The 22,663-nt window shown below is 36.3% G+C and overlaps 2 protein-coding genes across 5 annotated transcripts; both read left to right on the top strand.

The window, feature by feature from the left end:
* Positions 1-61: 61 nt before the first annotated feature.
* Positions 62-17,123, top strand: LOC107590654 (phosphatidylinositol 3,4,5-trisphosphate 5-phosphatase 1-like). Of its 2 annotated transcripts, XM_016279545.1 has the most exons (27): positions 64-370; positions 1,071-1,134; positions 4,035-4,170; positions 4,480-4,645; positions 4,798-4,938; positions 5,030-5,120; positions 6,469-6,546; positions 6,631-6,708; positions 7,204-7,327; positions 7,707-7,813; positions 7,983-8,085; positions 9,393-9,589; positions 9,773-9,890; positions 10,007-10,103; positions 10,207-10,345; positions 11,007-11,115; positions 12,267-12,355; positions 12,446-12,527; positions 12,622-12,711; positions 12,820-12,930; positions 13,072-13,151; positions 13,232-13,319; positions 14,951-15,097; positions 15,215-15,278; positions 15,378-15,590; positions 16,396-16,832; positions 17,042-17,123. In XM_016279545.1, exons 1-27 carry the CDS (start codon positions 231-233, stop codon positions 17,092-17,094), a joined length of 3,342 nt encoding a protein of 1,113 aa, XP_016135031.1. In that variant the 5' UTR covers positions 64-230; the 3' UTR covers positions 17,095-17,123. The 2 variants fall into 2 exon arrangements, with proteins under 2 accessions (XP_016135032.1, XP_016135031.1); XM_016279546.1 differs by lacking the exon at positions 15,378-15,590 and having other exon boundaries at positions 62-370.
* A 1,240-nt stretch (positions 17,124-18,363) lies between these two features.
* LOC107590656 (U6 snRNA-associated Sm-like protein LSm2) lies at positions 18,364-21,964 on the top strand. Of its 3 annotated transcripts, none has more exons than XM_016279550.1 (8): positions 18,364-18,474; positions 18,913-18,980; positions 19,083-19,113; positions 19,200-19,259; positions 19,502-20,225; positions 21,390-21,452; positions 21,550-21,612; positions 21,701-21,714. In XM_016279550.1, exons 1-5 carry the CDS (start codon positions 18,472-18,474, stop codon positions 19,625-19,627), a joined length of 288 nt encoding a protein of 95 aa, XP_016135036.1. In that variant the 5' UTR covers positions 18,364-18,471; the 3' UTR covers positions 19,628-20,225; positions 21,390-21,452; positions 21,550-21,612; positions 21,701-21,714. The 3 variants fall into 3 exon arrangements, with proteins under 3 accessions (XP_016135036.1, XP_016135037.1, XP_016135038.1); XM_016279551.1 differs by having other exon boundaries at positions 19,502-20,244; XM_016279552.1 differs by lacking the exons at positions 18,364-18,474; positions 18,913-18,980; positions 19,083-19,113; positions 19,200-19,259; positions 19,502-20,225 and adding an exon at positions 20,734-20,764 and having other exon boundaries at positions 21,701-21,964.
* The last annotated feature ends 699 nt before the right edge of the window (positions 21,965-22,663 follow it).

The following is a 22,663-nucleotide window of genomic DNA, read 5'->3' as shown; positions in this document are numbered from 1 at the left end:
TTCACCCTTGTGTTTGTGGCTGCTTCCTTTTTGCAGCTTTCGCCCCTCTAACAGGAAGAGAGAGAAACAGCGAGCCTACAGAGCAGGAGCGGCTATCAGTTCTAACAACGCCATGAAACAAACCGTGAGACTCTGAAGGTGGCCTCATGTTGATCTGCTCTTGAAAACTTGCCGGGGACAAAATAACCTGGGTGTCTTCAGACTGAGGAAGGGAATAGTCTTTGGAAAGGATGTTTTCTCACCAGCCATGGTACCATGGCAATATCACTCGGTCCACAGCAGAGGACCTCCTCTCCAAAGCAGGCAAGGATGGGAGCTTCCTCCTGCGGGGCAGCGAATCCGTACAGGGAGCTTATGCCCTCTGTGTTCTGTGAGTATTGCTGCTGTTCATCTCAGGTGAAGGGGCACATATGCTGGCACTAATATTAAAGACAACATTTTCAGATCTTTAAGTGTGTTCGAGTAGGTATGCAGTTTAAATTTGCAGTGTGTTGGATGATTTGCATTGAGTCAGTCATAAATGCATCATATAAAACATGCTCGATTTTCCAGAGTTGGCTATAAAACCTTATTTGGGTCAAATATATATAAGCATGATGGTTTTTGAAATCACATATTTTAGAAATAGCTCCCTTCTTCCTAATTTGGGTGCATATTGTCAAATTAATTACCAGGTAAAATGTTACTACATAAACTCTTTCCAAAAACTCTATTATTGTTGTTGGTATCAATAAACAAAACAGAGGCCTATTTGTTTGCAAACTGACCTCAGTTTCCTTGTATGTGAGTTCAGGTGAAGTGTTTGCAAATGTTTCTTTAAATTATGCAATAAAAAAAAAAGTTTGAGTTTATGTCCAGTGTAATTCCTTGTACAGTGATATATTAACAAACTGTGTTGACTGAGACTGGAAGGAAGTTGGTAAGGGGTTTCCCATAATTGCTGCTTTCTGCAAAATGGCCCGTTTCACTGTTTATGTTCACTTCCGATATATATATATGATATGTCATGCTTGTGTAATTTATGTTGCAGTTATGCAAATTCATATTTTGACCTTCTCATTCCTTTGCAGCTACCAAAACTGTGTGTATACCTACAGAATATTACCAAACGAGGATAAACAACTATCAGTCCAGGTAAGAAATTCTCCATTTTGTACCTGGTAGAAGTTGCTGACATCTGGTGTTTCATTGGCTTGAAGCGTCCTGCAATAGCTCTGCTTTCATACTCGTGCAGACAGGTGTTGCGTGCGCTGGAAGACTATTCTGAGCACTGAGGAACTACTGCTTGTGACGTCAAGTGTTCGAAAGTTGCCAGAATTGTGTGTTTAGTTGTTTTAGTGAATATATAAAGCTTTTATGGTGCCCCTGAAAAGTATTTTGAGACCTTTGGAAGCATAAATCACAATTAGAATAATGCAATTTCATTCATTGGGTACAAAATATCAAGCCAAGTGGCATCTGCAAATATCTAGAGATTTTCTCAAATCTAAGTTCACGTTTAACCCATCGTTCTGCTCAATTTTACACCAAGAAACAAGAAAAGTGTGTTTCATTAAAATAAATGCCTAGGTTTTATTGCAATGAAATTCATACGTTTTTTATTTGACTTAAATGTTCAGTATTTTTATTTATTTTTTGGTATTTATTATTAATTTATTTGAATTATTTGAATCTGTCTGCAACACCATTCATTTCCTGGTTGCACTAAAATGGTGGTCAAGTGAAAAAATAATACAATACAACCACAAAGAGCAAAAAGTATACTGCTGGTCACTTGACAAAACACTGTGCATCTTTATGACTAGTTGCATAGAACATCTGGCATCCTACAAGCCATTTACTATCTTGTGCTTGGTAATGAATGCGTGACCTTGTGACAGTTGGCTCTTCGGCTGCCTAGGACTCCCTGAGACCGTTGTGTAGGCGTCTTGTCTGTCAAGCTAGTATCTATTATGTCCACTCCATTAAAGTAAGTATTAGTGACTGTGCAGCTGCAAAACCAATTGGTGGTTATATTCGAGCTGTTATACTCGTGAAATACAAAATAATGAAAGCAAAATGGGTGACCTTTGACTATAATTTGCATTGTTCTCTCTCAGCGTTACATTTCGAAGTAACCTGCACTCAAGGGATGGGGCTAAATTGAAAACTGTAGAGTTGTACAATGCCCTTCAATGTCTTTCTACCACAGTTCTTCCTCTTTCAAGCCTGCGTTGCACCAAGGCTCAGTTTTAAATTATCCATCAGCGTGGGTGTTAAGCAAGCCACAGGGTTCCTCTTGCACCCTGCCTTGAATGGAAAGTTTTTTTTAAAAAAAGTGTCATTATTTAATTAGATTTGATAAATTCAATTTAAATACACCATTTATGCTGACCTTTAAACCGTAGTGAGAACATGGGAGGTTTTCATACTAAGATTACATTTGTCGCTTGTTGTCAGTCGGACATCTTGTGATTGGCCATGCTAAGATGGATGACATGTTTAAATTATTTTGTGCGCAGTGCTAAAAAACGCTGCTATTTTCCCTAACGTTTCTTCCTAGCCAAATATATCACTATGAAGAGACTTTCATGTTACAATTAGGGACTATAAGTTGGATATAATATCAGAGGCATTTTGATTGGTTTACATTTGATTGGGCATTGTACAACTCTACAAAGTATGTACAGTACTATACACAGGTCCATCTAAAAAAATTAGAATATCATGAAAAAGTTCATTTTGTTTGTAACTTATTTCAAAAAGTGAAACTTTCATATAGTCTAGATTCTTTACATGTGAAGTAAAACATTTCAAAAGTGTTTTGTTTTGTTTTAATTTTGATGATTAGAGCTTACAGCTTATGAAAGTAAAAAATCCAGTATCTCAAAATATTAGAATGTTTACATTTGAGTTTCATTAAATTATCATCCCTACAGTATAAATTCCGGGTATCTCTTGTTCTTTGAAACCACAATAATGGGGAAGACTGCTGGCTTGGCAGTGGTCCAGCAGACAATCATTGACACCCTCCACAAAGAGGGTAAGTCACAGAGGGTCATTACTGAAAGGGGTGGCTGTTCAGAGTGCTGTATCAAAGCATATTAAATGCAAAGTTGACTGGAAGGAAGCAATTGGGTAGGAAAAGGTGCACAAGCAACAGGGATGACCGCAAGCTTGAGAATACTGTCAAACAAAGCCGATTCAAACACTTGGGAGAGCTTCACAAGGAGTGGACTGAAGCTGGAGTCAGTGCATCAAGAGTCACCACGCTCAGACGTCTTCAGGAAAAGGGCTACCAAGCCACTTCTGAAACAGAAACAACATCAGAAGCATCTTACGGGCTAAGGAGAAAAAGAACTGGACTGTTGCTCAGTGGTCCAAAGTCCTCTTTTCAGATAAAAGTAAATTTTGCATTTAATTTGGAAATCAAGGTCTGGAGTCTGGAGGAAGACTGGAGAGGCACAGAATCCAACCTGCTTGAAATTAAAACCAAAAAAAACTTTTGAAATGTTTTACTTTACATGTAATGAATCTAGAATATATGAAAGTTTCACTTTTTGAAATGTTACACATTTTTTTACAACTTTTTCACAATATTCCTATTTTTTTTAGATGCACCTGTATGTGCTGAATTTGGATAATGTGTGGTTTTCCACATCAAATACCAATCATTAGATCATTGTTTTTGGTATTTGTTGTTACTATGTATTGGATTGCATATAATTGGGTCAAAACATTTGCTTAGCATCAAGACGTACTGTAAGTCAAATCAGGTGACTAAGAGCTTATACTCCAAAGTTCTTTGAAAACAGTGGCTTATAAAACCTACTTGGCACCAACTGAGCTTTTTTTAAGAGATGCCATGCAAAATGAAGAAATGTAATGTACGGCTATTTGTTTCTGACAAAGGAAGAACAACTAAGAGAGTCACTACTGAGGGTGGTGTGCATGTTTAAGCAAATAAGGAGTTTGTATATCGTAAAAGGCCATACATCTGGTATATCTCGTTCAGTCTTCAGAATAGCAGATCTTTCTTGTTCATCTTGTTGCAGGCATCAGAGGGTGTTCCTATTCGGTTCTTCTCTGTGCTGCCAGATCTGGTGGAGGCGTATTATAAGGAGAACATGGGTCTGGTCACACATCTTCAGTATGCTGTGCAGAAAGAGGAGGAGCCGGAGGAGGAACCAGGTAAGTGAATCACATAAGCTTTGACCATAGGTTCATAGGTTCAAAAATTAAAAATTTTCACTACATATTATATTATTATATTTTTATTAGAAATTATATTATTACACATGATTACAGACAACATTATTTGCATAACACTTTAAGTCAAAGGTTTGATTAAAGAATGAATTCACGGCTTTTTTTTTCATTAATCTTCATAATTTGTTTGACTCCATTGTATGTTTGGATACTATTTCACAGTAAATGTAGGCGTTGAATTTAAATGGTTTCATTCAAGGACACTATTTGTTCAAATCTCCATTTTCACAGAGCCAGTTAGTTTGCCGCCTCAGTTGCCACCGAGGAATATCACAAGTAATGAATGTAAAGACAGCCATAGTGACTCGTCCAGAGGAACCGATAGGGGAACAGAGCTTGCCCGCCCCTCCATCTCAGACACCTACATCCAGCGTTTGCAGCAAATCGACATATCAAAGTACAATAAGATTTCTTACTTTATTCAGTACAATTTCTTGTTAAATACATTATGATTGAATGATTTTTGGCTGATTTAGACTGTTAATTTAGGGTCACTGTAGTGAGTAGCATTGTTCTGGCTTGTTAATGATTTTGATGTTTGATATCCAGTCTACCAGAGGAACATCAGAAGTCCATCCAGGAGTATTTCTGCTCTTCTGTGTGTCTGGATGCAGAGCAGGTGCAGAATGGCAACCCGACTCTGCCCCACTTTAAAAAGCTCACACAGAGTATCTGCAAAAACCTAAACAGGTACAAATATTCTGAAAAATACATCTTGAAACAACCGGAATTCCATTGTGTATTTAATCAACTTTAATTGACATTCCTTCTTTTTTTGTAGTGAAATTGCCCGTACACTTCCGAGTCTTGAGGCACTGCAGAAAGTTTTGGATCAACCGCTGTCTCCTGGAGCGGGGAGGCTAAGGAGTCAGGTCAGTAAGAATGAATCCAACCAGGAAGTGCTGTTCCTGATTTCAAATGTCCACCCTCCTGAAGTGACAGTAGATTCTGTAAGTCTCTGTGGGAAAATATAAAGAATTTACAAGACAAAAATAAATAAATAATTGGAGGTAAGTAAATGCAATTAAAAAAAAATCTGATTTAATGCACAACTGTTTTTTGTGTCAAAACTCACCTTGGTAGTCAGATAGCTTGCAATAATACTTTTTGTAATTCACTTTTTACTGATTTACACAGTTTAGAGGTAAATACTAGATTTCAAAATAAGTTTGATTTGTAGCTGATAAATATTTGAATATTGCATCCAATTTTGAGACACATAGCTCAACCATTAAAGGAGACATATTATGCCCCTTTTTACAATATGTAATATAAGTCTCTGGTGTCCCCAGAATGTGTCTGTGAAGTTTCAGCTCAAAATACACAACAGATCATTAAGAAAATGCCTATTTTGTGTGGAAGCAGAAACACACTGTTTTCTGAGTGCACACATCCGAAGCACACGGACAGAAAGCGGCTGTCCTCATTCACACACAAACAGAAAGTTCTCATTCACACACAAGTTTACGTTAAAAGCACACGAGTTACAAAAACAGTCGGTTATGTCTGTGAAGGTAAACTGCTGGGAAATATTTGAGACACATAGCTCAACCATTAAAGGAGACATATTATGCCCCTTTTTACAATATGTAATATAAGTCTCTGGTGTCCCCAGAATGTGTCTGTGAAGTTTCAGCTCAAAATACACAACAGATCATTAAGAAAATGCCTATTTTGTGTGGAAGCAGAAACACACTGTTTTCTGAGTGCACACATCCGAAGCACACGGACAGAAAGCGGCTGTCCTCATTCACACACAAACAGAAAGTTCTCATTCACACACAAGTTTACGTTAAAAGCACACGAGTTACAAAAACAGTCGGTTATGTCTGTGAAGGTAAACTGCTGGGAAATAAATTGCATGTTTATTTTAGATCTAAATAGTGTTCTGTGCTCGTCTATGCAGACAAAGGCAAAACAGTTAGTATGTTTTGCTCAAACTTTCGGCATTAGAGCTGGTACACCATTGTTTCCTTGGTTGGTAGATGCACCGGGGACCTGAAAACCTGGAAAAGTCAGATTTTCATGATATGTCACCTTTAAGTTACAGACGTTAGGGGAAAAAAAAGTATTACAACACTCTACCATTTCCCCTACAGACATGTAAAGAAATCAAAAAATGAGAAAAGAGAAAGACAATCAAATATATAAAAAAGTGATTTTATTTTATTTTGCCCCAAAGTTCTAAATATATATCTGTTGGTTTTACTTCTTTTTCAGCATTCCGGAGATGCAAATCAGTCTGTGGCTTTCAAACTGGAGCAACTGACAAAGCTTGTATATTCAGTAGAAGACAAGGTATCACTGTTCTTTGTTTATGGATCACAGCAAATATTCCTACTGGAAACTTTATTATAGACTAACATCACATCTTATTTACAGACCAAGAATGCTGTGTTTGAATCTGTGGGATATGATGGAGGGCACAGAAAGTCACTTATTCCTCCTGTGACATTCGAAGTAAGAAAGTCAATTCAACAATATTTATTAAATATAAAGGAATTTAATTATTTAGTAGATTAACACAAGTATATGCAAGAATATATATATATATATATATATATATAGATAGATATATATAGATAGATAGATAGATAGATAGATAGATAGATAGATAGATAGATATATGTATGTATGTATATGTAGGTATGCTGTTTGATCACTGTATGTATTCAAAGTGAAAGTCATAACCTGTTACCTCCTTCCTGCTCCTCGTAATGATGTAATAAAAAACGAAAGCATGGACGTTTTCACTGCTGCTACTTTGCTCTTCAAAACCACATGCAAATTAGAAAGAGTCTAGTTTGCCTATGTGCTAGATAAGCGATGACGTTTGGGTGGGTTGCCTCTGCACACAGTCATAATAGAGAACCTTTGTAACACTATTTTAGGTACAACAGAAATGCTGCACTTCATTTTGCTAATGTGTTTTATTGTCCTTTTCTGTGCTAACAGGTCAAATGTGACTCCCTTGGTATTTCAAACAAAATGTACCTCAAAGTAGATGTGGAAGGCGGGAAGGTTTACTTCAAGAAGTCCAAAGATGGACCTGAGGACAAATATTTTGTGCACAACAAAAGTATGCTGAATGATTTCATCACTAATACAACCACACACAATTAAATTGAATGAGAATGTTTCAATATTGACGAGTCAGCAGGGCTTTATTGCAAAATAAACCTTGATAGGAAGTCTGGAACTCATCCTGAAGGGCTGCGATAATGTGCATTATTTTAACTTATTTTATTATGTAAGACAAAAGAAATCACAGAGAAACAATGGTTTCAAGAGACAGGCACAATTGTCACATATACAGCTTAGTGATGGTCAGTGGTCATAATACAAAATCTGTGATGAACCAATCAGAATCTAGTATTCCTGAGAGCTATGTAACCAAAACGCGTGAAATCACCTATTAACCAATCAATAATGGGAACATGCCGAATTCTTCATTTCAGTCTTGCAGTTGGTGAAGTCACAGAAGATGCACAACAGACTAGTACTGGTGGTAGAGACAGAGAAGGAAAAAACTCAGCGCAAAGACTTTATCTTTGATGACACAAAGGTAACAATCCTACTGCTAATGTTACACTAGCGATGAAAAGTTTTTAGATGGAAGTTTTGTAGGCAGCCACAAAAATGAACAGTGTGAGCCAAAATATACTGTTTCCATATTTGTACGTGTTTTTAATGTGACCTTGTGTGTAACTGTGTATCTCCAAACACATTTTTAGAAAAGAGAAGGCTTCTGCCAGCTTCTACAGCAGATGAAGAACAAGCACTCAGGAAAACCTGAGCCGGATATGATCACCATTTTTGTTGGCACCTGGAACATGGGTAAGATACATTTAGCCTACCTTTAAAGTTATTTAGTCCAAAAAAGCTTCTCAAATTCTCCTCAATTCAGACTATTTTTGGAGCTGAAGCACAAGATAAAACTGCTGTTACACTGTTTTTTTTTCTCACTAGCCTACCTTTGTGAAAAAGAAAAACACTATAGCAAATTTTTTTAAAAGAGTATTTATTACGGAAATAATATACTTTTAAATAATCTAGTTAAATGCTAAATAAATGTAATGTTTTTAGACATTTAATGGCATGTTATGTACAAATAAACCAAATGTATTATAGTTTAAACTTATTTCTGTCAGGACCACTATCGTCAAAGATGATTGACAATTAGCATACAGTTTGGATTGGCGGTATGGTTCTGTTTTGGGCAAGAACTCCCTGCGCATCCATGCAGCCTAGCATGGATGAGAGCAGGGGGAGCAGCGATAACCCTCCCCCCCCCATAATCAGAAGGCTGAATCCTGACTGACAGAGGAGGAGCTGGGGATGGAGGAGGGTAATTAGCTATTGAGCAATGCCAAAACTGCTGATAATACTGAGGGACCTTATATATGAATGCTTAGATAGGTGTCGTATTCCTATAGGTAGATGGGGATCAGCTGAGAGTCAGCTGATGCGAGCTTGACTAACATGACCTGCCAGAACTAACGCTACGCTTGATATTAAATGCAACAACTTTTTTGACCCATATTTTGACCAACTTAAATTGTCTTTGAAATACAGTTGAAGTGTACTATTGAATGTACTGAAATGCATGTATGGTAAACTAAAATACACATTAATTGTGTTCATTTCTATGTTATGTAATATTTTATTTATATAAGTTGCAAGTTAGAACATTTTAAATATATTAACTATAAATGTAATATCAAACAACACACTACAGTTAAAATTATAATCAAGTACTTTACATGTGCTTAAGTGTGTTGTCAACACTTCAAATAAGTGTACTTCTTTAAAGCATGCCAAAATATTATTATTATTATTTAAAATTTACTTGAAAATAATTTAATTTGACATTTTTACAAAGTAGACTTTTTAAAAGTGTACACAAGTGTGTTACAAAAATTAAGTACACTTAAGTGGCCTTTTATTTGATTAATATTGTATTATCTGCAAATACAGGTTTTTTAAAATAAACTACTACACCATTAATAAAGAGTAAGCCTTGTATAATATGCTTCTTCCCCTTATTTTTAAGTTCTGGCATTTGTATGGTATAAAATATGAAGTTTACAGTAACTAGAGATGAAGTGACATGTGAATTTAAGTGAAGTGAATTGTCCATTTAGGAAATGCGAATCCACCACAGAACATCACTTCCTGGTTCCAGTCAAAGGGTCAGGGAAAAACCCACGATGACACAGCCAGTGAAATCCCACATGATATCTATGTGATTGGGACACAGGAGGATCCGCTGGGAGAGAAGGAGTGGATAGAGACAGTTAGGGGAGCCCTTAGAGATATAACCAACATTAGCTTCAAACAAGTAAGTGACACAAAACCCAACATGAAGGCTTTCAGGTGCCTTATGTTGTTTACATATTATGCTAGATCATTCTTTTTTCTCAGTGGAGAAATGCCATGCAATGAATATCTATTTGATGTTAATATGTTGAATGACCAAGCATATAAGCCATATGATGACAGCTGTGTGTTTGGTTTTGAACAGATAGCTACTCAGACACTGTGGAGTATAAGGATTGTGGTTCTAGCCAAGCCGGAACATGAGAACCGCTTCTCTCATGTCTTCTGTGACAGTGTTAAGACTGGCATAGCTAATGCTCTGGGTTTGTTTAAAGTTTCTTTTCCATTAAAAAAAATCATTAGGAATCATAAAGCTAGCCGTGTACTGCTCTTCCTTGTACATAAAAAGCTGATTGTGTGTGTATGTGTGTGTTTATAGGGAATAAAGGAGCAGTGGGGGTGTCTTTTATGTTTAATAGAACCTCCTTTGGGTTTGTCAACAGTCACCTGACCTCAGGAAGCGAAAAGAAGCTGAGGTAAGCCACAACCTAAAAACCTGTTTGTCTGACAAATGAGACATTGACATATAATACACAAGTATAATAAATAAGGATTAACTTATGACTGGACCTTTTCCAGACGAAACCAGAACTTTGTTAGTATTCTGCGTTTTCTGAATCTGGGAGATAAGAAGGTTAATCCTTTTGACATCACACATCGCTTCACACACCTCTTCTGGCTGGGGGATCTGAATTATAGGGTTGACTTACCAGCACAGGTAGGTTCAAATGAATGTGCATCAGCATGTTCTCAAGCAAATTGCATGTTATAAATAAATTGCATGTTTTATTCCCTGTAAATATACTTGAGCATGTTGCAGGTTTGAAATATTTTGCATGTTTTTTTCCCCCCTGTAAATTAATATACTCAAACGTTGCAGGTTTTAAAAATTTAAAAACTTTTTGTATATATCAAAGAGATATATATATATATATATATATTTTAAAAAACGTAGTATTTAATGCCTGTCAAATGCAAACACAAGACAAATGATCTGTTCATAAAAGAAACGGCTATTCTGTTTTCTGCTTTGTATCAGATACTAATAATAAGCCTCTGCAGAGGTCATTTTACAACATGTTTTATCACAAAAGTAATTCATGCTATAAAACAAATGGCTAGATATCAAGTTGACATGTCCTGCAGTGTTTACTGATTCTTTTATAATTATTATGTTTGCTTATATTATGAGCTCGTATAAATGGAAAGACTACATAGAATACTTGTACTTTTACTAATTCGTTTGTCAAACCACAAGACCATTTATAATTCAGAGCAGGCAGTTCCTCTATTAAGACCAGAGCTGTCACATACAGCAGCTCCTGACGTCAACTGACAGGAAAAGACAGAACTTTTGCATAGTTGTTTGCTTTTTGCAGGAAGCTGAGAACATTGTAATGAAGATCAAACAGCAGCAGTATCAGGAACTCTTGGCCAGAGATCAGCTGAACATAGAGAGGGAAGAGGAGAAGGTCTTCTTAGACTACGGTGAGAGCACTTGTGCATGATGTTAGCCTGTTGATTATAATTTCCACTACAAATTTTGACAGATTTTGGTTATTCCACTACAAGGTTACTCAGTGTCCATTCTTAGGAAGTCCTAGCCAAAACTCACACCTTTAGTTGAGCCAATGTTGCTATGTCTGGCCAGTCAAAAAAACCGAGCGGTGCTGAAATTTCCAGAGCCACAGTGCTTACATGTCCACCTATGAATGGCTCACTTAGCATTTCTCTACAAAGTTGGGATGGAATAGGGGAGTATTTTAAGTATTTCAATATCACAAACATCAACTCAGAACCAGCTTTTGAAGTTTAGGACCACATGCTGTTAACTGGAGGTTTACTAACTGTAATCCAAACAATTCTTTGAGGAATTGTATTTATTTATTTGATAGTTTGTATTATCCTTCTTGCCTTTCCAGTGGGGCTAAGCACACTGTCTAAGACCAAATTACTATAAAGGGTACTATCTACCAAAATTAGAAGGAACATACACTAGTTTGGGGTGGGTAAATTTTTTTTAAATGTTTTTGAAATAAGTCTCTTATGCACATAAAGACTGCATTTATTTAATTTTTAAAAATACAGTAAAAACAGTAATATTTAGAAATACTATTACAATTCAAAACAACTGTTTCCTATTTTAATATATTTTAAAATGTAATTTATTCCTGTGATGGTAACGGTGAATTTTCAGCAGCCATTACTCCAGTCTTCAGTATCACAAGATCTCTTGGACCTTTCCCGATCCCATCCCCCTCTCTCGCTCCCACTCGCTTCGTCATATCTCAACTGTCCTATCACGACAAAAAAACACCCAAAAATATCCTACTGACCCCAAATTTTTAAACTACAGAGTAAAAACATGGGTATTTATGGTATATATGCCACAAAGGCATATTATGCCACATTTAATGTAGCTTGTAGCTTGATGTATGTATGCCACTGCACTACTTTTAAATGTTTTTATATGTAAATGTGCTAGATGGATGTCTAGCCACCTACCTCTCTTTTAACATCTTTCAGCATCTTCATTTTCATTTTTGACTTCCCCCCCCATTTTTCCATTCCGCATGTTTTTGTAGTCAAGACCACGTGCAGTCATTTTTAATCCTTGTTTCGTATGTTTTATTTTACAGTGGAGGAGGAGATAACATTTGCCCCCACTTATCGTTTTGAGAGAGACACACGGGAGAGATATGCCTACACTAAAGCTAAAGCCACAGGGGTACAGTGTGAAAGCCATAATCCATGTCAACAACCTTTTTAATTTAGTGACGAAAATTCTCTTTACATAAATATTTGATCTCACAAACAGACAAAATACAACTTGCCTTCATGGTGTGATCGTGTGCTTCGCAAGTCCTACCCTATGGCACATGTGGTTTGCAACTCGTATGGTTAGTTCATTTAATATAAAATGCAATTTCCGGTAAAACATTAACGCAGTTAAAACATCATTACATTAACCAACATTACTCTTTGACATTTCAGGATGCGCTAATGACATCATGACAAGTGACCATTCCCCTGTATTTGCCACATTTGACGTTGGTGTGACTTCTCAGTTTGTCTCAAAAAATGGTATGATCTTGAAAATATTTCACTTTGACAACAGTCCTTCCTTTAGATATAGCACTGTTACATCCTGCCAGCTGTCTTGTGCGGTTATACTATTTTTGTTCTTTACAGATCTCTCAAAGGATGCCCAGGGTGCTATAAAAATCATGAACTGCGTGGCTGATCTTTTGACTAAATCAAAGACCAAGTTCTTCATTGAGTATCACTCAAGCTGCTTGGAGAGTGAGGAGCTATAGCCATTATACTTTCAATTATTACATCATAAATGATCACAAATCATTTGAACCCCCCACTTTGTTTTTTTGTACGAACAAATGAGCTACAGTAAACAGTGAAGTTAAATACTTCCAATTCATTTTCTAGAATTTGTAAAGAGTCCTGAAGGAGAAAACCAAGAGAACACAGAGGGCTCGATAAAAGTACGATTTAGCGGACAAGTTGAGGTAAAAACCTTATTTGATAAAACGTTATACATGTAAAGCTCAGCCACCATGTTTACATTGTCTTTGAAATTGCTTTGCAGCTCACGCCCATCATTGCAGACCCAGAATACCTCCTTGACCAGCACATTCTCATCTGCATTAAATCTACAGACTGTGATGAGTCATATGGTATGTTTACCTAAAATGCGTGAACTTATATGCTTGCCATTTGAGCTGGCTAGTAGCTCCCATTATTGCTCATTGACCACTTTGCAAGCACATCATTTTCTGAATATGGTTCATATTCTGTTTAAAATAGTGATGAGTAGTCAAGGTTAACACTATAACAGAAATCAACTGTTGTTGTTGACTCGGTTACTGTGTTCAAAATCGCTAATTTGTTCACTCGTTCTCCAGTCTGCACAATTGAGTACACTTGGCAGTAGGAGTGAAAAAAATATAACTGACATGTTTACACTGTTCACTAGAACACTGGAGCTGATACTATTTTAATATACTTTCAAACATAATTTATTCTTGTGATCAAAGCTTAATTTTCAGCATCATTACTCCAGTCTTCAGTGTCACATGATCCTTCAGAAATCATTCTAATATGCTTATTTATTATCAATATTGTTTTTTGCTGCTTAATATTTTTTGGAACCTGTGATATTTTCTTCAGGATTCTGTGATGAATAAAAAGTTTTAAAAAAAAGAACAGCATTTATTTATAAAATAAATATTTTGTAATAATATACACTACACTCAATTAATTTTTTAATAATTAAAAGTGATGATAAAGACGTATATTGTGAGAAAATATTTCTATTTTGAATAAATGCTGTTCTTTTAAACTTTTTACTCATTAGAATCAAAGAAAAAAAAGTATCACAGGTTCCAAAAAATAAATCAGCATATTGTTAATAAATCAGAATGGTTTCTGAAGGATAATGTGACACTGAAGACTGGAGTAATGGATTATGAAAAGTCAGCTTTGCATCACATGAATAAATTATATTTTACAGTATAGAAAAAAGAAAACTCTATTGTAATAATATTTCACCACATCACTGTTTTTTTCTATATTTTTGATCAAATAAATGCATCATTGATGAGCAGAATAAATGTCTTTAAAAACATTTAAAATCTTACTGATCCCAAATTTTTTAATGGCAGTGTGTATTAAAAAAAAAGCCACCAAGAATAAACACATAAGTAAGCATACATTGTTGAATGTACTTCTGTATGTAGTATCTTGAACGGTCCTGTCCATGCAGCTGTTCGCGCCTAAAGCAAGAGAAATAATGAAATATGAAAAACCTGGAGTTGAACACCCCTAGTTTAGAACTTTATTAGGAAAACTATATTTATATGCACCTCAACTACTGGGATATTCCTGTAAACATGTAATCAGAATATACGAATGAACTGAACAAATGTTGAATGTCCAGTAAAGATGAAGTTTGTTCAGTCACAGTGAGTATTCCAAATAAGCTGTTAACATGACTCAAAATTCTGATTAATACAGTCATATTCAGATTTCAAGAAACTGGAATATTGACTTAATCTGTTCATTGCATGCGTGTACTTGATGATTACATAATTTAGTTAGCCTTCATAAATGAGCGATAGAAAAGAACCAGTATATGTGTATCCACACTAAACTGCCGAAGCTTACGCATGAAATACAATCGTTGCAGCCCTTTCTTATAAATGGCTCCTGTATTTACACCCCATGTCAATTTGCAGTATGACAATATTCTCATTAGTACTGGAATATTCCTATGCCTGTCAACAATCACGCTGTGCTCTGCCTGTAGGTGAGGGTTGTGTGGCTCTGCGTTCTGCTGAAAACTCTTTCACTGAGTTCTGTATCAAACTCACACATCACGGTGAGCGCACAGGTTGGCTAACAGGTGGCATTCAACTTCCCAAATCTGATGGAAAACAGACAGAGAAGCTGTATGGTGAGTGCACAGTTTGTTTCTGTACAGCAGAGCCAGCTCAAAATTGTGAGATAATGCTTTCCTCCCCAAGTATCCAGGCTGCGTTCCTTTCCTCAAGATTATGTTTCTTTATTCCAGATTTCATCAAAGTCGGCGATGACCCAGGAGCTGGTAAAGGCAAATCAGGAGATAATACCAAAATGTAAAATATTTGAATCTTCCCTCTTTACTTTGACATTCTTCACAAAGCTTAGATTTGATTATGCTTGTTCAAATACATAACTTTGACATTCTTTGACAGGTCTTCTTCAGTCCTCGCCACTGATATTAGTAACCCCAGTTATATGGGTGTAGGCTACAAGAGCAATAACCAGGCAGACAGGAGCCCCGGCAACATTATGTCCCCAAGAACAGGGCTATCCTCAAAAGACATGACGCATGGCAATCTCTCCCCAAAAAAGAGCAGTTATGACCATGCTACATCCAGCCCAACTACAAAGACATCAAACCCTATGTAATTATTAACCATATTTTTAATGTAGAGCAGAGCAGATGCAGATATTTGTAAAATTAATGTGCAAGACGTCCGGTGTCATTTGCTTCCAGTTATTTTTAGCAGTACAAAACAGCTTGATATTGCAAACTAGTATTTCTTATCATATTATTTTAATGTATTGTCGCAATTGTTAACACTGGTTTTGCCATTGTTACTCTTTTAGTTATGTACCTACCGTATAGTGGCTAATGAATTGGAAATCTCACATTCACAGAAAATAGCTTACTTGCAAAATAATGTGGATATATAGATATATTTTTATCTCCTTTATCTCATCAATATGTCCTTTATGTCATCTGATAAATGTTTTTGATTTAGACAAATATAGCAAAGGCCAAACACTTAGTTTAATAACACTGTAACATAATACACAAAATTCAAAATGAATGATTTTTCATATTGTATATTATAATGTTGTCATGCCTAAATTCATTTGTAGCATTCAAAATAATTATTTTAGTTTTTAGTGTTTTATTTTTAATTTATAGTAAAAATAGTATAGAATTGTAATATATTGTCTTTAATTTGTTGTCAGCCTTGACAGAAAAAGCCACAATTTTAATAATATTTTGTATACATTTAATGTTTACACAATTTTCTGTCCGTTTGAATTTTAAAATGTGCTTAAAATCTGTTACTAATACCAATTAAAATATTCTTTTTGATGACTGCTTGTTATAAGAAGAGCTGACAGTTTGCATCTTTTAAAGGGATTATAGATTGATCTTCTAAATTCTATTTTTGTGGTTATTTTTGGTTTTAGACCTGAGGATGGGCAGCCTCCAGAGATGTTTGACAATCCCCTTTATGGCTCAATGAGTTCATCACGAGGAAGTAAGGACTATCTCCCTCCTCCAGATGCTCACTTCTCCTTTCCCAAAACAGACCTTGATGCTGACCGTCAGCACCCTGTTCCGACCCCTCGCTTCCGCTCTTTCACCTGTTCAGAAACCAAACCCCAGCCATCATCAGCCACAAACACCACGAGCAGTGGTCTGCAACCCCAGAACATCACCAAGAAGCCAGTGGTGCCTTCTCGCTCTGAAGGGGGCATGATTGGGCCTAATAGACCTCCGGTGCCTATGAAGTCTCGTCCTGGTCAGCCACAAGAGCTTCAACCAAAGCCCAGAGACTACAGAGACAGCTCTGAGCTTCCATCCAAGCTACGGCAACAAACCAGACAAGGCCAACCCAAAGACGGTACGATAACCACAGTATATTCTCCACATTCCTTCTATGTGGAAAACAGTAGATCAGGGGTCTCAAAACTCGTCCGTCAACTGACAGTGAGCTGCAAGGGCTGTGTGTAAACGGCTCTATTGATTATAATGCTTTGAAATAATGTATATTTGTGAAATATATATTTAAATACCTTTCCCTTCTCTTTCAATTGTAATGTCTGTCCTTAGGGCATCATGAGACACAACAGCCACAACTGAAGATGGGTCGGCCATTAAAATGATTTCCTACTGATGTGTCATGGCAGGAGCTGTCAGCGCTGGCGTGAGCTTCATATCTGATACTTGAGACTCTGTAGTACTGGGCAAAAGACATAAGCTTCTTTATCTCTGAGTACTAAAATGAACACATGTATAAACAATAGCAAGACAAAGAACTTGGATATTGATTTTAAAATGATTAATGTTTTACCATTTGAATGTCACTGCATATAGTCATACATAGAGCAATCATTTCTGTCAGCCTCTGTTTAAACATTTCATGTTGCTTAAAACATTTTTATTAAAGAGAGAGGAGTGAACTGTTGTAATCGTATAATAAAACCAAGTGTTGTACAGTCACTGGTTTCTTATTTGTTGATCTGTAGTCCACCAATAGTTGTTTTTAGAAATCCAAGCAGTCTATCACTTTTCAAAATTACACATTTTCCATTTTTCCCTCTTTCCGTCGTTGTTTTACAATATATGGCATTGCAGAGCTTATATTGTAAATAACAAGGAACAAGTAATCAGTCTTGCTTCTCCGATTCAAATTAGACCAATATACCATGTCACCTATATCACCAAATAAATAAATAAAGTTAGGACTAGTGCTGAAGCAAAAAGAACTACATGACTGTCTTGCAAGGCTACTCGAAGAAGTTTATGCAACTAGTCAGCGAAAGTTAATAATAATTTTGCCCGTGCTTTTTTATTATTTGCCTCCATCTGCTGGTGAAAGGGTAAATGACCAGAGCTTCTGCTATTAAAGGAGGACCACCTTTTTCTTCAACGCGGAAGTAAGCCTATGGGTGAGACTTCCGGTTCATTAGCCGCTATAGGTAAATAACGAGGAATAACAACGTGCAGTAACCGGTAAAACACTTGCACTACAAACCAGTGTGTTCATAATTAAGATAATACATTAAAATAATATGATAAGACACCCCAACTTTCAATATCAAGCAGCAAAACGAACTGTTTTGTTCAGCTAAAAATAGCTGGACGGAGTGGACGCAGATGAGACCGGAAGCCAGACCCATAGAATTTACAAATGGCCGCGCCCATTTTTACAACAAGAAAAAGGTGGATAGGACAACGGGATGTACGTTTGCTAGTAAAGCCGTGGGGACACCGTGAAAGTTAATTTTCTGGCATCATTTAATTATTTAAAAAAATGTTTTATTTAAAAAAATAAAGAATTCATAAGATTTTTTTCGTAAATAAACGTTCCTGTTCCGAATTTGTGAGGCATTTCCCGCGATGCGTACAGATGACGCAGACATTCCTCCACCAATGGGAGCGTTACATCTTCACTTGTTTCGCCAATAGAAGCACGAAGTGAAGAATCCGGCAGCTCTCGTTGATGACGTATGTGATCTGAAGCACTAAACCGCGTGAAAATGGTAAGTGTTATTTAGCAATAACAAACAGTGTTATCCGTTAAAAAATAAACCGTTTTGATGCGACCAAATACATCTGTTTGCAATATTTAAAAAGTATTATTGCTTACTGCACACCGCTGTTGGTGAGGAATTAATAATGGCAGCAGCCTGCTAGCGGCTAGCTAGCTTGTCTAATCGCAAACCATTTTTATTGTTATTCTTTTAATTTCAAATCGACACCGGACATTTTATAATGCCTTGGGATTTCTGTTTTCGAATAGAGTAATTTAGAGCCAGTGTAAACTGCTTTTGGTGTGTACAATTAGACGACTTCGCTCATTGTGTATAACGTTGTAGTGTATTTCACGTCTTAAATCGCATTTTCATATCGTGTGATCAACTTTTGTTCTCATATCAGGCCTTAATTTGAATGTAACATTCAAACATTTAATTCCTCAGCTCTTCTACTCGTTCTTCAAGTCCTTGGTTGGCAAAGATGTTGTGGTTGAGCTCAAGAATGACTTGAGGTAAGCACTTTCCTTTTAATATAGCACATACTTTTAAAATATAGTATGTGCACTGTGTAATTTATGTGGTAACTCATTACATTCTTAATGTCAATTTTGCAGCATTTGTGGAACATTACACTCAGTTGATCAGGTATGGCTGCACATTCCGCGTTATTGAAATATAAGCAAATATTGAGTGAATTTCACTTTAAAATGAAACGTGTTCTCCCTTCACAGTATCTGAACATCAAACTGACAGATATCAGTGTCACTGATCCAGAGAAATATCCGCACATGGTGAGAACCTGTCAAGTGTGTTCTTTGTTCTAGATCAAGATGTGTGCATATTATTTAAACCCCAATCACTGAATAGATTGATAACGAGAAGTAAAACTTAAATAGCAGAAAAGAACACTTGTCTGGTCTGTGCCTAGAACCTCAGCCACTTGAGTCTGTCATGTATGAAATGTCATATTGAGTTTGAATTGATGAACACCTTCAGGAGAACAATTTCTATATATGACTCTTTATTATTTTAGTTGTCGGTGAAGAACTGCTTTATCCGTGGATCAGTAGTGCGATATGTTCAGCTTCCTGCAGATGAAGTGGACACACAGCTGCTACAGGATGCTGCACGCAAAGAAGCTATGCAACAGAAACAATAATGTTTACATTTGAGAATATTTTTTTGTTGGACTGTTCATAAGCATCGTCTGTGGAGTTTTGTAGTTTACATGTTTGGTTTTTTTCCTACCTGAAACTTTTATGTAAAGGGGATTTTTTTTCCCCCTCTAAATATTCATTTACCTCTGTTGTCATGGGGCCCATTACTGAGAGGGAATGACTTTGAGTTAGTAGTGGTTTTGTGCTTTTAATAATGTTTGGAAGGTTCTGTATTGCATCCAAATGACTTTTTAGTTACGTTTTTCGACCTACTAATACAAGAATAAAGTATTTTCTTCCACGGTCTACTTTTTGTTATTGTAGTTCAACCATTGAAACATTTACTGACTGGCTGTGTTCAAATTCACATACCGTCTGAGTAAATACTTATGTTGAATATGTAGATTTTTTATGGGTGTTAAAAAAAGAATGTTTCATATCATGGATCTCCAACCCTGCTCCTAGAGCAGAACTCCCATCCTGCAGAGTTCAGCTTTAACCCCAATCAAACACGCGTAAAACTTGTGGAAGAGCCCAGGGTTATTTGATAATTACGGACCGGTTTGTTGGAGCAGGGTTTGAACTGAAGTCTACAGGAAGGTAGCTCACCAGGCACAAGGTTGGAGACCACTAATATAAAATATACTTTTTGTTTAACAGTTGTAAATTATTTGTTTTTTGTCATATGAATGTAACTTGGATGTCTGATATACGTCATGTGACCAACCAGTGTCACTTGCGTTGCTTCACTTTCCAGTCACAAATCCTCTCTTGTGGCCTCATGCAGTAGTTAAGTGTCCATTGTATGTGCACTTCAGAATCTTGCTGGAGATGACTTTTTAACCACTCCTTTATGAATACTTTGAATTTGGACGTTCCACTTGTCTCACGTACAGTTGTTGGCCTATTAGTGGGGAAGTATCTGATTTTGGATGCAGCCAATTCATATGTTGCACAGATTAAAATGTTTATATACCTGTTAAGACGGTGTGCCAACCCAGTTTCTGGAAATCTACCTGCAGAGTTCAGCTCCAAACCTGATCAAACACAACTGACTCTACTAATTAGGGTGTGAAGGAGCACTTGATAATTACAGACAGCTGTGTTTGATCATGGTTAAAACTGGACTCTGCATGAAGGTAGATCTCCAGGAACAGGGTTGGGCATCCCTGGGTTAAGTAGGAACAGTGTTTATGACTTGTTAAATTGGGGGGGGGGACACTTAAAGTTTTAGTGTTTATTTTTCTTTTTTACAGTGTAGTGGAGTTCTGTAACTATTTTAAATGGTTAGAAGCTATTTGATATTGTGCTTTAAAACAATGGAACATAAGATTTAATTTTTCAATAATTTATTCAAATTATTGATTCACTTGTCTTTATCACTATACAGCTTATTTACAGTGTTTTAAAAGGTGTCCTTAAAAGTACTCCTGGGGCAGTGGATAAGATTATGACATTTCTTGCTATCAACTAGTTTCTATCTAAAACTGTGACGCTTACTCTATTTGACACACACACAAACTGCAACATTTGGCTGTAGCAGAGCATTGCTTCATTTTAACGTTTGTTTAAAAGTTTATTGTATGTAGAAATAATCAAATTTTTTAATGGTCTCAAATTTATACCATTTTAGCATGTTAATGTTATGAACACCTTTTAACAGAGTGCCCAAGGATTTGCTCATTAGCTCACCAATGAACTGGGGACGTTATTGATTTCTGATATACCAGACCGGTTCCAATGGTGCTAGTCTTGTGTTTTCAGGAGAAATACATGAATGAGAGCTTTGACGTGGATGAGTGTTGCTCTGAGCTGCACCATGGCAAAGTAAGTTTAAAGATGGATAAGGAAGTTTGTCAACTATTTAACGTAAAACGCAAGTTTTATGTTCCTTGTCTTGATGGCCTGTTGCTTTGTCAATTAGATGGATGAATGGATTGCCAAGAGTTCTCTAAACTCCGTACTCAAAGAGCTGTTAGATGAAAAGGTAGTGTTTTCTAAATGAAATGGCTGTACATTTATTATTTTATTTTTTACTTAAGTGATCCACCCCCACACACCTCTTGTTTATTTAGATTTCTACTCTGAGGAAAAATCATTGGATACTTGGCCCTGAGGACCTCAATGATACTCTTGTTTATGATTTTGAGATTGAAGAAGCGGCCTGAGATTTGTATTAATACCTGCATGGTGTTGCTTTCACTTGTGAATAAATGTTGCAGGTGAAAGTGTAGTTTTTAAAAATCGCATCAGCTAATAGTAACTTGTAAATAAAGTGTATATGTATATTTACATGGTGTAAAAAAAATGTGTGTGTAGCCTACTTGTGAGGTCCACACTATTAAAAAATATATATATACACTGAACAGCCAGCTTCTTTGGCAATTAATGTTTGTGGCTTACCCTCCTTGTGAAGGGTGTCAATGATTGTCTTGTGGACAACTGTCAGATCAGCAGTCTTCCCCATGCTTGTGTAGCCTAGTGAACCAAACTGAGAGGCCATTTTGAAGGCTCAGGAAACCTTTGCAGGTGTTTTGAGTTGATTAGCTGATTGGCATGTCACCATATTCTAATTTGTTGAGATAGTGAATTGGTGGGTTTTTGTTAAATGTGAGCCAAAATCATCACAATTAAAAGAACCAAAGACTTAAACTACTTCAGTCTGTGTGCATTGAATTTATTTAATACACGAGTTTCACAATTTGAGTTGAATTACTGAAATAAATGAACTTTTCCACGACATTCTAATTTATTGAGATGCACCTGTATATCCTCACTGATATAGTGAGCTTTAGTAGTTTAGAAGCCCTGACTAACATAGTGAAACAAACAGGTGTTTATGTAGGCCTATACCATATTTTAGGGACACATTTGTACTTTGATGTCATATAAACTGGCAAAACCAACATTCAGGGATGTTCTTATTTGTAGAAACAGTATTGCAAGAACATTTTCTGCTAGGGTTAGGTTATAGCTACTATATATATATATATATATATATATATATATATATATATATATGTATATATATATATATA

This window comes from Sinocyclocheilus grahami, unplaced genomic scaffold, assembly GCF_001515645.1.
Source record: "Sinocyclocheilus grahami isolate Dianchi unplaced genomic scaffold, SAMN03320097.WGS_v1.1 scaffold131.1, whole genome shotgun sequence".
Lineage (NCBI taxonomy): Eukaryota > Metazoa > Chordata > Actinopteri > Cypriniformes > Cyprinidae > Sinocyclocheilus > Sinocyclocheilus grahami.
The sequence above is the reverse complement of the archived record's forward strand: the minus strand, read 5'-3'. Positions and strand labels throughout refer to the sequence as shown.

Bases quoted from the DNA above. Each gene is read 5' to 3' on its own strand.
- LOC107590654 (XM_016279545.1), top strand. From the start codon at position 231: ATGTTTTCTCACCAGCCATGGTACCATGGCAATATCACTCGGTCCACA. The intron at 371-1,070 runs GTGAGTATTGCT...ATTCCTTTGCAG, and splicing joins GCTTATGCCCTCTGTGTTCT to CTACCAAAACTGTGTGTATA. The intron at 15,098-15,214 runs GTGAGTGCACAG...TCTTTATTCCAG, and splicing joins ACAGACAGAGAAGCTGTATG to ATTTCATCAAAGTCGGCGAT.
- LOC107590656 (XM_016279550.1), top strand. The intron at 18,981-19,082 runs GTAAGCACTTTC...TCAATTTTGCAG, and splicing joins GAGCTCAAGAATGACTTGAG to CATTTGTGGAACATTACACT. The intron at 19,114-19,199 runs GTATGGCTGCAC...CTCCCTTCACAG, and splicing joins CATTACACTCAGTTGATCAG to TATCTGAACATCAAACTGAC.